The following is a 16238-nucleotide window of genomic DNA, read 5'->3' as shown; positions in this document are numbered from 1 at the left end:
TACATTTTATTTGAGCAGTTGTATTTAAATAACATTGCTTGAATTGTAATAAAAATTCTACTTGAAAAATAAATTTCTACTTGTGATAATTGAGTGCCTTTTCCCTCTTCTCTTTACTTACAGGCAGTACTTAATTTTCCTAAATATTGCGAACCTGTGGTTAAAGGAGAAGGTAACCATGTAATTTTACTAATCAATATTTTTTTGAGAAAAATTTTTATGTGTTATAAATTGTTGAAATTTTCTTCCCCATGGTAGCAAGTGAACGTGATACTCGCAAACTGTGGAGAAATATTGAACCTCATTTGAAGAAAGCCATGCAAACTGTTTATCTCAGGGAAATATCAAGGTAATTTTCTCTCTTCAGTATGTGTGCACTTTTTCTGTATCTTAATTGGGATGTTTACTCTGTTAAATAAGAGAGAGAGGCTCTCTTAAAGAATGTATTTATTCAGAAATGGGCATTGCAATGAGAATACACATGCCGTGGTAAACTATGTGCATATCCAGGAGGTAAAGGAGACGAAGGTTTTTAAAGGAAACTGGAGGAGGAATGTATAATTATTTTGAGATAGTTATCCTTGGCTGTAAAAATCAATAAGAAGGTGGTACCTACCAGTCTGAAGTTAGACAAGCAGTGGCTGGGCAGATGTTCTCACAGAAATATTTTGTGTGTGTGTGTGTGTGTGTGTGTGTGTGTGTGTGTGTGTGTGTGTGTAGGATTGTGATGGTATTTGTGGAAGGTTGAGGTTTTTGCAGTCTTCTGTGATAGTTCTTGTTATCAGGACTTATATATGAGAACCCTCCCATCATGCCTTACCTGGCTCTGATTGTCAGGAATTTTAACACATGTGACTCCATTTTTATTTTGAGAACTTTTCACATTTTCTTCTTATGATCAAGATCTTTCTCCAGAAGAGTTGCTCATTCATTATCCTATAGTTAGGTTTTTGTTGTCTCTTGGTGCTACGATGGACCTGTTCTGGTTTGTTGGTCTGGTTGCATGTTGGAAGGAATGAAAAGTGGCTAGGAGTGAAGTACAGTTTTATCTTGGCTATCATGGCAAAGTGCTGGGCCAGCATTATTCTGTGACAAGTTTGTACTGCTGCATAAATTTAACAGGTAACAGGTACAAAGTTTAAAAGGAAAATACAAAGTAAAATTTATAGTAATATGATAGTCCCAGTTTGCATAATGCTTTTGGTTCATTAATACAGGCTTAAAGGCAACCAATTGAATAAATCAAATGAACATAGTAAATTAGATGAGACTTCTTTTAACCATGTGGATAGTTTTCTTATTTCGTATATATGGGTCTCAACTTCTCCAGAAGAATTTATCCAGGTACAGCATGTAGTATATTAGGAGAAGCATAGATATTTTCTTATTTAACCAATAGATACCGCAGAATAATTTTATCATCTAGTATCCCATGACTGGGTTGAATTAAAGCAGAAAGTGAGCAATAGATATGTTGGGGGTATTGCAAAGTTACCCACTAGGTAGCCTAAAGAATCTTTTAGGTCAGGCTCTATCAAGTTCCTAGGAGAAGCTACTGATTGTGAAATTTTAATTATAACATTATCCCATCAAATAAGATAGAATATAAGGAGATAAGAGTTTCATTATAATATGGTGTCCTGTTCTGACATCTTAGGAAAAGCTGTCTACAGCATGAACCTGTCAGGTTCTCATTCTGGCATACGATATGAATGTCAGTGGTTATGGCATTGGGTGGTTTCTGTGTGACCCATATTATCAGGCAAGAGATTTGTTCCTTAAAATTTGTTGTTTGTAGAACTTTAGGAATTCCCATTTTTAGTAATTTTAGGAAAGAAAGTTAAATTGGAAGAACTTATAAGATTAAGGATCTAGTCTATAGGTAGATATTTAATAATGATAACTGGAATATAATGTGTAGGGCTATATTCTAATAGCTACAATCTAATATTATATCTTTTCTTTAGAAACATAACTTTTTCCTTCTACATTGATCACATAGCAATCTTGAGTGTAGGAAGCCAAACTGAGATGGCATTTGGCAATCTTCCAAAGCAGATTTTACTTGCAGTCCTGAAGTTCCTGGACCTGGAAGTGATAATAGTTACTTATTATAAGGCTGGGAATCCTTGAAATGAGGCAATTGTGCACATTTCAAATATGATATTCCAGTCAAAGCCTTGGTAATCTAACCAGTGTCTCCAATTGAATCTTGTTATAAAGAGAGAGCAAATTCTTATTGAACTTATGTAAATGACCATATTGCTAAATAAATAAATAAATAAATAAATAAATAAGAATACTCATGAGTAGTCTCTGAATTTTGGAAGAATCAAGTACAGGGCAGGGGGAAGCAAAGGTTTTCCATCTTTGTTCGCAAATGTATACTTTATCAAATTGCTGTAAACTGTAGATACCTTTAAGAGAGGAAATTTTTTTAAATCTTGAAAAATTAAAACCTTTTCAGAACAATAATGTTTCAAATAAAAATCATGAAAACAATATGAGTTATTCAATCTCAAGTAATTAATTTTTGTTTTATCTTGGTTTGTGGTTTCATGAACCTATCAATTTCTTTATTAGAGTTCTGAAAATTTTTTATGTAGTCCATTTAAAGTTATTAGAAACCTATATTAAGAGTACTTGTTAGAATCTTTCTTCATGAATCTGATTACATATGCTTTTAGAGAAAAATCCAAACCATAACTATGGATAACAGAGTCTTAAAATAGCCACTGTTAAAAAAGCTTACCATAACCAGAAATTGATAAGGAAATTTTATTATTTTTATGGTGTATAACATAATAACCAGAATTATGACTTGATGACATATTAATTTCTTAGAGTTTTATGCAATTTTGAAACATTTGTATCTATAGAATACCCATAAATGTAGCAAGATCTAGTATTTTTTATCATTTGATAATGCTTACCATATAGTTTACCAAATAAGCCTAATCATTTACCATTTCTACAAGATGAAAAACACATCCTTTGAAATTTATCAGAGGCCCAAACTGGAAAATTTCAAAGTTAATTCTAGGTTTAAAAAAAAAGAAATTAATTTAGAATTTTGATATTGGGGAATTTTGTCTAAGATGTCAAAAGATTAAAGGACCTGATCAAAAACTTTCATTTATTTTAGCAATTTATTTTTTAGTATTTACCTTAATTAGAAATGATCCAGATATTTATTGAGTATTGTTACTTAATATAACCTTAATATTTTTGAAATCATGGCATAAATATTTATAAATACTTGTCATTTACATTTACCTTATTCGTTTATTTTTAACAATTATAACTAGATAACTTGTGAAAACTGAGGTATTAGATAAGGCTTATCATTAGTTCAAGCTGTTTTCACATTAACCGTTTTTATAGCTGTGAATATCAGCTGTTCACCTAAGTAAGAAGCATAAGTTAAATATATGAGTATTTTGCCAGAACTCAGAAGCAGCAGCAGCAGCTATAGTCTTATTTATCAGAAAGTTACACAAAGAAAGATCATTCTGTTATTAGGCTGGGTTTATAGTTTTATGATCTTTGAGTTAAACCTTGACAAAAACATCTAGTAAAGGTAACTGTCTGCCAGTAAACCATCCAAAAATATATGCAGATAGTTCTCAAGACATTTCCTATTTATATTTAATGAGCAAGTTTAAAACCAAATTGTTTATAAAAATTTAGTAGTATTTAAGTCAGATGAACGAAAGACATTTGAATTAATTGCTATATATTTTAACAATTTTTACGAGTGCTCCCTTACTTAAGCCAATCTGAATCGAATTCCTTAACAGCATTTCTGGCTGACTATGCCAGATTTTACCATGTAGACGTAATATAACAACAGAGACCCATAGCTTTCCTTTTAGAATTTTATTCATGAATAGTAGAACATAGTAATATTAACTTACCACATTATAAAAGGATAGTTGGATCCAAATTGCCTTTGTAATAAAAGAAGAACCTATTCACATGGCTAAATTTTATTTGCCCTGATAGGTGATTTATGAAGACTGGGGACCAAAATTTTGGGTAAAGCAGTTTTCATAGCAGTTTCATTTACCAAAAACAGACACATACACAAACAACTAAACTCTTTTTAGCCCTTAGTTTCAAATGAGTTTAAATATTCAAATGTTTATATTTTAGCTAGGACTAGTTGAATTGTATTATAAAATCAGAATCTCCAAGTGGCCTTGAATTAGTAACAGATCTACTTATTTAACTTTTGTTTGTTAACTGGTTTGCTTGGTTAGTCAGTATAGATGAAAAAGCATTTTAGCAGGGTTTTTGAAAATTCTTTTTCTTGCCTGGTGGGGTGGACTTATAATCCTAGTACTCTGGGAGGCCGAGGCAGGTGGATTGCTTGAGTTTAGGAGTTGGAGATCAGCCTGAGCAAAAGCAAGACCATATCTTTACCAAAAGCAGTAAAAGTAGCCAGATGTTGTTTAGGACACCTGTAGCTCCAGATGCTTGGAGGGCTGAGGCAAGAGGATTGCTTGAACTCAGGAGTTTGAGGTTGCTGTGAGCTATGATGATGCCAGGGCAACAGACTGAGACTTTGTCTCAAAAAAAAAAAAAAAAGTAAATAAAAAAATTCTTTTCTTTTTTTTCCCCTTTATCTAGTCCTCTGCATGGCAGACAAAGCAGTTTTTATGCCAAAAAAGAGGTATTTTATATTATTCTGAGCTCTAGTTTTTGACCTGTTTGATCTGAGAGCCTTACCTTTATAAATATTTGTCTAGTGATTTTTTTTATTTTAAGAATATTAGTCCTTTTACTGTTCTATCATGCTAAGTACTTATAAGCTAGGCAAACCTAAATTTGCATTTCCAAAAGATGTCTAAGTTGATCAGTTGCCATACAACTGTTTTCATTTGTAAAGTCATTAATTTGAAAGCCTTTCAGACTTTGTTTTCCCTTTTTCTTTCTATTTTGGCTAGGACGCCATAAGTAGTGAGTTTGTTTCAACACAAGCATGAAAATTAGATTTAAAAATATATATAGAAAAAAATAAGGAAATTAGAAGGCACCATATTTACTCTGTAATTGGCTGTAGTTTGTTAACAAGTTTAGAGAGTTCAGATAATGGCCATTGAGCTCTGATTTCTTCTTGATGTAATCTGTCAGTTTAAAAACCTGTAGGAAAATGAGCCATAACATAGCTGGCTAGAATCTTTGAAGGAAAGTTGTTTAGTCATGCATTTTAAAACTTGAGGATCCTATTCTATTTCTTAGTACTCTCTCAAGAGGAAGGGCAAAGTCTATAAATCCTGTCAGGCAATATTAGGGATTTGGACTAGTGTTTTAGATGGTGGCAGCTGCCATAGTGACTTTTAATTAGCCACCTTGTGTCTGCCATTTAGGACGTTTATTTTTGCTCTCAGAAGATTTTCATAAACAAGAGAAAAGAGCCAAATTATTTATAGACACATGTAACTAAACCAAAATGAAACCCAGATAAGAGTGTTCACAAAAATTTTAAGCCAGGTGTACAGATCAAACAAAACAAGTCAGGCATATGGAATCAAAAGTGAATTCACCAAAAAGACATGCTTCACAGACAAAACATAAAGTCTGTAGAAACCAGAGTACTTAAACCAGTAGGATGCTTATCCTTATACCAGAAAGAGCTTACTAGAAAAGACAAAAAATAATTTTTTAAAATCCCAGGAGGGGTGCAGGATTCTTTATTATTTTATCCTTATCCAAATTGGATCCTAAATAATGTCAAGAGCATCTACCAAAAAGGGAGAGTATCATTTGGCCTGAAGGAAAACTCACCAGTGCAGAAAAGGCAAGTAGGGAAGCAGAAAACTCAAAGGATTCAAGTGACTTTTGTACACTGGCTCTAAGAAATACTGATTTCCTTCCAAAGATGATTGTGCTTCCTGTCTTACTTCTGAGCCCAGATGTGTCATCCTAAATAACCGAGAGAGGGGCTCTCTAAAGGAAAATTATCTTTATTCAGGAATCTCATGTAAACTGTGTATATTAAGAGAAGTAAAGTAAAGCAAAGAAATTTATTTATTTTATTTTATTTTTTTATTAAATCATAACTGTATACATTGATATGATCATGGGGCATCATACACTCGCTTCATAAACCATTTGACACATTTTTATCACAGTGGTTAACATAGCCTTTCCGGCATTATCTCAGTTACTGTGCCAAAACATTTACATTCTACATTTACCAAGTTTCGCAAATACCCCTGTAATATGCACCACAGGTGTGATCCCACCGATCCCCCTCCCTCTACCCACCCACCCCCTTTCCCACTTCCCCCTATTGTTAAGTTGTAGCTGGGTTATAGCTTTCATGTGAGAGTCCCAAATTAGTTTCATAGTAGGGCTGTGTACATTGGGTACTTTTTCTTCCATTCTTGGGATACTTTACTAAGAAGAATATGTTCCAGCTCCATCCATGTAAACATGAAAGAGGTAAAGTCTCCATCTTTCTTTAAGGCTGCATAGTATTCCATGGTATACATATACCACAATTTATTAATCCATTCGTGGATCGATGGGCACTTGGGCTTTTTCCATGACTTAGCTATTATGAATTGGGCTGCAATAAACATTCTGGTACAAATATCTTTGTTATGTTGTGATTTTTGGTCTTCTGGGTATATGCCCAGCAGAGGAATTACAGGATTGAATGGCAGATCTATTTTTAGATCTCTGAGTGTTCTCCATATATCTTTCCAAAAGGAATGTATTAATTTGCATTCCCACCAGCAGTGCAGAAGTGTTCCCTTTTCTCCGCATCTACGCCAACATCTCTGGTCTTGAGATTTTTGTGATAATAGGCTAGTCAGAGAACTCAAACGCATCAGCAAGAAAAAAACAAGGGATCCCATCGCAGGCTGGGCAAGGGATTTGAAGAGAAACTTCTCTGAAGAAGACAGGCGCACGGCCTTCAGACATATGAAAAAATGCTCATCATCTTTAATCATCAGAGAAATGCAAAGCAAAGAATTTTAAAGGAAAAATGAGGATTACATAATTGTTATGTCATAAATATCCTTGGCTACAAGAAATCAGTAACAAGGGTGATGACAGTCTGAAGTTGGACAGAGTTGGTAGCAACTCCAAAAAAAAAAAAAAGCATGTTTTGTGTAATGTTACTATAGGCTCTGTGCAGAGTTATGGTTTTTACAGAGTCTTTCATGATACTTCTTGTTCTCACACATTTATGCACAAGAACCCTTCCTTCATGGCTTTCCCTGGCTTGATTTGTCAGTGTTGTGTTTATATTTTTCCCATTTTTAAAAGAAATTTCAGAATATTGTGAGGGTATAAACATTTTGGTACATAAATTGATTTTGTACAGTTTGAGTCAAAGTTATAAGTGATCCTATTACCCAGATAGTGTGCATTGTACCCATTAAGTGTGAGTTTACCCATCCCTTCCTCCCCCTCCCAGTAATGGAAAATCACCACATGTACTCACTATTAAATTGTCAGGGCTTTTAACACGTGACTCCACTCTGACAACTTTTGCAGCTCTAATAAAGTGTATGTGTTGTCCTTTACCTCCTTGACATTAGAGAAAAAGTTATGGAACTCTTGCAGATTTGTATCTTTTCTTATTTTTGGAAGAATAAATAATTTTTAATCAATAGAATACACAATTTGAAAAAAGGCTTTTTTTTTCTTTGTAATCTGGAAAGCTACTGGAAAATTAGTATTAGCTTTGTTTTTTGTATTTACATTAGATGTTTGAATGGCATAATGGAAATTTGATTATAAAACAAATGCTAGTCATTGTAAATCTGCATTTGTCTCTTATTAGAATTTCATAGCAATGGGCGGCGCCTGTGGCTCAGTGGGTAGGGCGCTGGCCCCATACACCAAGGGTGGCAGGTTCGAACCTGGCCCTGGCCAAACTGCAACAAAAAAATAGCTGGGCATTGTGGTGGGTACCCGTAGTCCCAGCTACTTGGGAGGCTGAGGCAAGAGAATCGCCTAAGCCCAGGAATTGGAGGTTGCTGTGAGCTGTGATGCCAGAGCATTGTACCAGGGGCAATAAAGTGAGACTCCGTCTCTGGAAAAAAAAAAAAAAAAAAAAGAATTTCATAGCAATGAAACTGCCTAGGACTGTGGTTCTCGACCTTCCTAATGTCACAGTGTATTTTCATTGTTAATAAGGGGTCGCAACACACAGGTTGAGAACCATTGGCCTAGGACATGGTGGCACATAGTGTTGTGGGAAGAACATGGTTTTGATTTCCAGCTTGGCCATTTTCTGCCTATATAATCTTAATCAATTTATCTAAAAAAACCTCTAGGCTTCAGCTTCCTCCTTTAATAATTCTTAGAAGATTATTTAAATAATACATGAAAATGATTTGTGAATTATAAAGTGCCTTATATATATTAGATTGAGCCTAGGTTACAAAATAATACAGGAAATTAAAAATACCAACACTATCTGCTCTTCAAACTTTTTAGTCAATTTTATCATTTTTTCTCTCATAAATGCCTTATTCTATAATTACTAATTTTATTTACTTTCAATTTAATCAGCTGATTAGACTATAACTCAGGTAAAAATTTAGTAGTTTCAGAGTTAACAGAAATATTACAAGAATACTGTTATTCCTCTTCTCTTTTCAAAAATAAGAATTCATTTGTTGGCTGGCTGCAGTGGGTCACACCTGTAATCCTGGCACTCTGGGAGGCCAAGGCAGGTAGATTGCTTAAGCTCAGGAGTTTGAGACACCCTGAGCAAGAGAGAGACCCCATCTCTACTAAAAATAGAAAAACTAGCCAGGGATGGTGGTGCATGCCTGTAGTGTCAGCTACTTGGGAGGCTGAGGCAAGAAGAGGATTGCTCAAGCCCAAGAGTTTGAGTTTGCTATGAGGTCTGATGCCATGACACTCTAGCCAGGACAACAGTGAGACTCTGTCTAAAAAACAAAAACAAAAAATTGTTATGATTTACAACATATTCTCAAGTCATTTATGCTATCAAAAACCAGATTTGTGCCAGAATTTGATGATGAAAACTGGTATATTTAGCATTTTTATTGGGTTTAACCACTCATTTGAATGAGTTAAACATACATCTTCAAGCAAGGTAAAAGCCAATGTATCAATCAATACAATGTTTCAAACCATAACAGCATTCCAAATGAAACAAATTATGGCAAGCTTAAATTAAGGCAAACAATTTTATGCATTTCAGCATGTTAGCTAAACAGTCCTGTGAACAGTGAAAAATACGCAGACTTGCTTTTTGATTAGATGGAAGAATTTGAAAACAGATTTCAAAATTTCTAGGAAAATGGTATTTTGGTGTATTTGGGACTCCATTTTCAGTCGACATAAATATAAGGTCTGATAATTAAGTTTACAAACTTGCCACCGTGTGCTTATGTTGGCAGCACTGTGCAAACCACTCAGTAAGGTTGGTATGTCAGTCCTTTCCAGGTGTATTGACATCAACAGATGGGGGTGTCTTGGTGAGTGGCATTCATTATTGTTGGTGTCTTTGTGGACCATTACAAGAATGTTGCAGCTTGAATTAGAACAACAAATTGATATTCATAATTTTTTTGTTAAACTTGACTAGAATGCCAAGTGAAATCAGGGACATGTTAATTCAAGTTTATTGGGGTAATGCCATGAAGAAAACAGCAGTGTACAAATGGATTAAACGTTTTTGTGAGGGTAGAGAAAAGCGTCACTGATGAAGAGAGGTCAGGGCAGTCAGTAACACACAGAATAGATGAAAACATTACAAAAATTCATCAGATTGTATGTCAAAATCATCAGCTAACCATGAAAAGCATAGCAGATGAAGTAAAAGTTTATAGAGAAATAGGGAAATCTTAACTGAAAATCTTGGCCAACAGCTCATGACTCTTGCATCACAATAGTGTACCAGCTCGCACAACTGTGAGAAAGCCCAGGCAACAAGTAACTGTGTTAGAACATCCTACTCACCTGATATGGCCCCCAGTGACATTTTTCTGTTTGTTTGGGGTTTTTTTGCAGTTTTTGGCTGGGGCTGGGTTTGAACCTGCCACCTCTGGCATATGGGGCCAGCGCCCTACTCCTTTGAGCCACAGGCGCCGCCCAGGTGACATTTTTCTTTAACCAAAGATAAAGGAAATGTTGAAAGGAAGACATTTTCATGACATTTAGGGCATAAGGGTAGTACAACAGCTTTAATGTCCATTCCAGAAAAAGAGTTCCAAAGTTGTTTTGAAAGGTAGACTCAGCGCTAGCATCAGTGCATAGCTTCCCAAGGGGAGTACTTCAAAGGTGATTGTGGTGATATTCAGCAGTGAGCTATGTAGCATTTTTTTTCTAGGACAAGTTGCATGAACTTAATTGTCAGACTTTGTATGTCACTTGCCAATTTTCAAATGGAATGCATATTCTGACATTCAGCTGGTTAGATGTCCTTCAGAAATTTAACTTTTGGGCCTCAGTTTTCTGGTGTAATAGCTACTTGAAGGATTATTATGCAGTTTAGAAGTAGTATACAACAATTGTATCTAATACGGTAACTAAAACATTGGGCGTTATACTAAATGGTAGTTGGTGTTCTTTATTGGTTGATGCTTTTTGATAACTTTATAATTGTGATCATAGTAAAAGATATTATTATTTTGAGACAGTCTTCCTCTGTCGCCCTAGAGAGAGTGCTGCGGCATCATAGCTGACAGCAACCTCAAAACTCCTGGGCTCAAGTGATCTTCTTGCCTCAGCCTCCCAGAGTGCTAGGATTACAGATGTAAGCCTTAGTGCCCAGCCAGTAAAATACTGTTAAATAATTCATATCTGAATACTATTGTCTAAGTTTATATTCTCATATACACTAAATGATTTTGTATAGGTAGAGACATGTATATTAATTGTGTATATTATTTTTCATTTTTTCTATTTTGTCAGTAAATTTAAAAATTTCAGTTTTTCTAAGGTTCTGTTTTAAGTATATCATATTGATTTCTTATATTTTTGATGAATTTTGTTCTATTTTCTTTCAGTTCCCAGTGGGAAAAGCTGCAGAAAGATGACACCGATCCAGAACAGCTGAAAGGTATTGGAGGAAATATTGAGGCAGTTACCATAGACACTTCTTAAACTAATGATCAAGATAACTAACGTAATAATAAAGGGCATTCAGTCAGTAAATAGTATTATAGAAGAGAATTTACCTTTCAGGCTATAATGATATTTTTATTAATTGCTTTTCTTTAAAACTACAATTTAATGGGCAAAGATCAAGTTTGAATAATAGTTGTCTATTTTCTGAATGTTAGATTATATCATGTGAAAAATCAAATTATTTGTATTTCTTTCAATGTTTTTGTTAAATTATCCCATTATACGACACAATTTTATCTCAGCATATCAATACAGAGGGTGCCAGAAAATGTAGACACATTTTAAGAAAGGAAAAACTATTAAATTTGTAAAACTCAAGTCACCTTTGACTTCTGCAGTTGCAGGAGGTGCTCAACATTACTTGTATTCATCTTTTGTTAAAAATATGTACTGAGCATTAGAATTTTAATGTAGTTTTTTTCTTTCTTGGCACCCTCTGTATTTCATGAGTTTTATGGGATAAAATCCAATTTTATGTTAACTAAATTTAGGGGGATTGCTTCAGTGAACTTCAGCTTTGTGCTTTTGTTTTCTTTAAGAAAACTGTTACTTTGGATTAATCCCAAATGAAACTACTTTTACTTTTAAAAAACAAGCAAATATCTAAAATGTCCTTATTTTTAAAAAATGGTAAATGTAGCCGGGCGTTGTGGCGGGCGCCTGTAGTCCCAGCTACTTGGGAGGCTGAGGCAAGAGAATCGCTTAAGCCCAGGAGTTGGAGGTTGCTGTGAGCTGTGTGATGCCATGGCACTCTACCGAGGGCCATAAAGTGAGACTCTGTCTCTACAAAAAAAAAAAAAATGGTAAATGGTCATAGAACATGGTATGAAACAGTAGTGTTGAGATTCTGTTTTGTCTTTTTTGGTTTCTCAGTGCTCCACATGCTTTATAAATGATTTCCAGTTGTGTGTTATAAGGAAAACAGACATATGCTAGAATTAGAAAATTCTGCAAAATTATTCTTCAGTGCTTTCTGTATGTCTTCAGTTTTTCATTGTAAAATGGGGGAAAATATCTAGGTTTAGGTTGTTGCAAAGATTCAGAATGAAGCACCTCACACAGTGACCCATAGATGTTCAGTAAATACCAGATTACTTCCCTGAAGGATCAGTGCTGCTTGACTGATTCCATTGTTTTATTTATCCATTCACCAGTTATTTACTATGTACAAGACATTGTAGGAGTATATAAAATCACTAGATGTGGCTCCACCAACAAAGAGTAGCACTTACTAGGGAATATTATTATTACTAAATTTTTGAGAAGGTTTCTCTGTGTCGCAGAGTGCAGTGAGTGGCCCCAGTCATAGCTCACTGCTGACTTGAATTCCTAGGCTTAAGCAGTCCTCCAGCCTCAGCCTTCTGAGCACCTAGGACTACAGGCATGTACCACCCCACCCTACTAGTTTTTAAATTTTTTTATTTGTAGTGATGGGATCTCTCTATGTTGCCCAGCTGTTCTCAAGCTCCTGGTCTAATGCAGTCTTTCCACCTGGGCCTCCCAAAATGCTAAGCTTACAGGTGTAAGCCACCATGCATAGTTAGAAATGATTTGTGTACAGGTTAAGTATCCCTATTCTGAAAATCTGAAATCCACAATGCTCCAAAATCTGAAATCCAAAACACTTCTGGTTCTAGGCATTTTGGATAATTTGTATAATTAACTGTTAACATAAGGGATAATGTTAGGTGGGACATAAATGAAACATACAGAGCAGGAATCCATAGTAGAGACAAAGTTTTCTGTCTTAATGTGGTAGGAGAACATCATGGAGTGTAAAATGGAGAGTCTGGTCTTGAAGAATGGTTAGGATGTAGCCTTCTGAATGGGAGGAGCCAAGCAAGAATAATAGATTGACCAAAGCATGTCATTAATGTTTGTTGCTACCCCTACCATCATCGTCATGGCACTTTAAGCTCAAGGATTAAATCATTTTTACTCGAGAATACCTTGTGGACGTCAGAAGACATACTTAAAACCTAATGGTAGCTTTTTAAATACCTTCATGAAAGTATTTTGTTACATAGGTCTCTCAGCACATACTCATGTGGAACTTCCGTATTACTCTAAGTTTATTCTGATTGCTGCATACCTCGCTTCTTACAATCCAGCAAGAACTGACAAGAGGTTCTTTCTTAAGGTAATAGAAACACTTTTTTTCACTTTATTTTTGAGCATCCCAGGAATATTTTTGAAATATCTTAACACTTGTAAATTTCTGAGGGGCAGAGATTAGAATAAGAGATTGCTAAATATGTGTATATATTTAGAATTCATTCTCCCAAGGCTTTAAATTAACATGACAACCTGAAATTTGAGGGAAGGTAGGTAGTTTTGCAAAAGAGAGGAAATCAAATGTACTTAGGTAACATTAATAATTGTAGATTTAAAAAAATACATAAGATTTTGTTCAAAGTATGGCAGATAGAAATAATTTTAAGGATATTCTGAAGTTCTGTTATTCTGAAGTTCTTACTGTAGTGAATTATTATCAAGAACTCTCATAGTTGTATGTCAATTATGCATCAGCATGATTTGGAGAAATCCCATTTTAGAATTTGCTTTTCTTTTTTTTTCTTCTTCACCCACTTGTTCTTGTCACATTCACATTTTTACTTCCTGAGAATGTTCCAATCTCTTTCCTACCTTAAGGTTTTTGTCTTGTGTTCTATGTTTCTGGAAATCTCCATCCCTTCTCATCCCTCAGGTTTCAGTTTAAATGTTACTTTCTACGAGCAGTCCCCCATGTACACTCTTATCTTATGTTTGTTTTCTTCTTTAAACTTACAAAAATGTGGAAAAAACTTGTGTGGATTTGTTGTTGTTATCATTTCTTCCCCTGCACTTTAGCTATGTAAAGGCAAGCACCACATCTGTTTTCTTCCCCACTATTGAATTCTGGGTGTCTAAATGCTCTCAGTCAGCTTTTGTGATGTGAATTGCTAGTCTCCTTTACAGGCTGAATAAAAACCCATTTCTCTTCGGAAGTTCTATTTTTATAGCAATAAATATACTGTACTAAATTAATGTAATAAATTCTTTTAGGAAGTTTTACTACTTTATTTTAAAAACTCTTTATGTACAAAAGTAATCATGTATCCAATCTATGTCTAAGTCAAATCATCCTAAAATATGTTGAGGTCTGCTGTATACAAGGTGTTAAGAAGAATAAAAATTTTTAAATCCTATGATATATAAATTAGTCTTAGATGTGGTGTGTTTCAAAATTTTTTTGTTTTGTGTTATGGAATAGTATCTTCATCTTAAAATTTATTTTCCTTAATTGCAGCATCATGGGAAAATCAAGAAAACCAACTTTATAAAGAAACATGAAAAGGTATTTACATTTTAATGCCTCTAATGGAAGAAACTTGGGAAGTGAAGATAATATAGGAAATGGATAGATACATAATTGTACTAGTCATTTGGATATAAGAACTTATTTGTGTTGATATGGTACCATTATAATGTTGTGATAATTTTTTGTTATGTTGAAAACAGTGATGGCACATTAAGTGAACCAGGGCTAGTGATAAAATTGAATTGACCAAGTTTTTTTAGATTTCATAGATGAAAATGATCACCTGAATTATTTCATTTGACACAACTGTTTAAAAACAGGTATTTTCTTCTTTTCCTCTTTGGAACACCTACAAAAATGGCATTGAAGAAATAAAAAAAGGTAAACTCAAAGGCTAAGCAGCTGAGAAACCCCTTACATTTGGAATTATGTAGTAGGGAAATAGGTGATTAAATACATCCAAGAAGGCTACAATCTAAGTCCCAAACTGATTTGGCTAGAAGAAGAATCTGGAAAAGCTTAAGAATTAGTGACGTTAGGTACTTTTGAAGGTTAGAGTGTAGAGCAAAGTTGAAATTTGTGAAAGGAGCATTTAGACTGTTCAGATCACTTATTCCAAACCACTGCTGCTTTTTTTGGCAGAAGATGGAGAATTTTGAACAATAGACAGTTTACACTACAGAAGCTGTAAGTTTTGTTTCTCACTCTCATTTTCAAAAGCAGTTTTGCTCAGTATAGACTTCTGCATTGGTAGTATTTTCTTAGGACTTTGAAGACATTATTTGTTGCTTTCTGGCTTTCATTGTTGCTGCTAAAAATTCTACAGTTAGTCTTTTATTCCTCTCTTGATATCTTTGTATTCTCTAGCTGCTTGTAAGTTCTCTTTTCCTTCAGTATTTTTAGTTGCACTGTAATATATCTGGAATTGCATTTGCTTAAATTTGGGATTAGTTTTGCTTTCTGAATTTGAATAAAGGTACCTTTATTTAATTCTGGTAAATTGTCATTCAGTTTTCAAATATTACCTCTTTCCCATTCTTCTTAGTATGTCTTCCTGAGACACTGATTAGATATGTTAGAATTTCTCACTCTATTCTATTTGTCTCTTAAATCTTTTACATTCTTCATTCCTTTTAGTCTCTGAATACTATAGTATATTTGGGGTAATTATTTCAGTTCCATCTTCTGATTTTCTCTTCAGTTTTGTGTAATCTGTTATATCAATTTTGTGATTTAAAAATCTTACTTATAATTTTTCTAAGTCACAATTCATTTCAAATCTATTCAATCACATGTATTTTTATTAGTCATATATTTCCCTAATATAAAACATAACTATTTTATATTCTGTATATTATATTCCAATATGAGAAGTTCTTGTTGGTCATGTTCCACATTTTCTATTTTTACTGACTTGTGCTCATGACTCCGTGTTTCCTGAAAATTTTTATGTTTTTTTTTTTTTTTTTTTGTAGAGACAGAGTCTCACTTTATGGCCCTCAGTAGAGTGCCGTGGCCTCACATAGCTCACAGCAACCTCCAACTCCTGGGCTTAAGCGATTCTCTTGCCTCAGCCTCCCGAGTAGCTGGGACTACAGGCGCCCACCACAACGCCCGGCTATTTTTTGGTTGCAGTTTGGCCGGGGCTGGGTTTGAACCCGCCACCCTCAGTATATGGGGCCGGCGCCCTACCGACTGAGCCACAGGCACCGCCCATTTTTATGGTTTTTAATTGTGACTAAATTTAATCTTTGGAAGTTTGCCTCAAATGTGTTCTGTTACATTTACTTCTGTACAACTTAAGAGC

At 34.5% G+C, this 16238-nt stretch overlaps 1 protein-coding gene across 2 annotated transcripts in view; it reads left to right on the top strand.

Moving 5' to 3' along the window:
• ORC5 (origin recognition complex subunit 5) overlaps nt 1–16238 on the top strand; it is a 100583-nt gene that overhangs the window by 28631 nt on the left and 55714 nt on the right. For both annotated transcript variants that reach the window (XM_053609551.1, XM_053609552.1), the window contains exons 7-11: nt 124–172; nt 259–349; nt 11010–11062; nt 13158–13270; nt 14420–14467. In XM_053609551.1, the coding sequence (XP_053465526.1) occupies nt 124–172; nt 259–349; nt 11010–11062; nt 13158–13270; nt 14420–14467 (354 nt within the window). The remainder of the gene's footprint in view (nt 1–123; nt 173–258; nt 350–11009; nt 11063–13157; nt 13271–14419; nt 14468–16238) is intronic.

The sequence above is a fragment of the Nycticebus coucang genome, chromosome 11 (genome assembly GCF_027406575.1).
Source record: "Nycticebus coucang isolate mNycCou1 chromosome 11, mNycCou1.pri, whole genome shotgun sequence".
Classification (NCBI taxonomy): domain Eukaryota; kingdom Metazoa; phylum Chordata; class Mammalia; order Primates; family Lorisidae; genus Nycticebus; species Nycticebus coucang.
The sequence above is the reverse complement of the archived record's forward strand: the minus strand, read 5'-3'. Positions and strand labels throughout refer to the sequence as shown.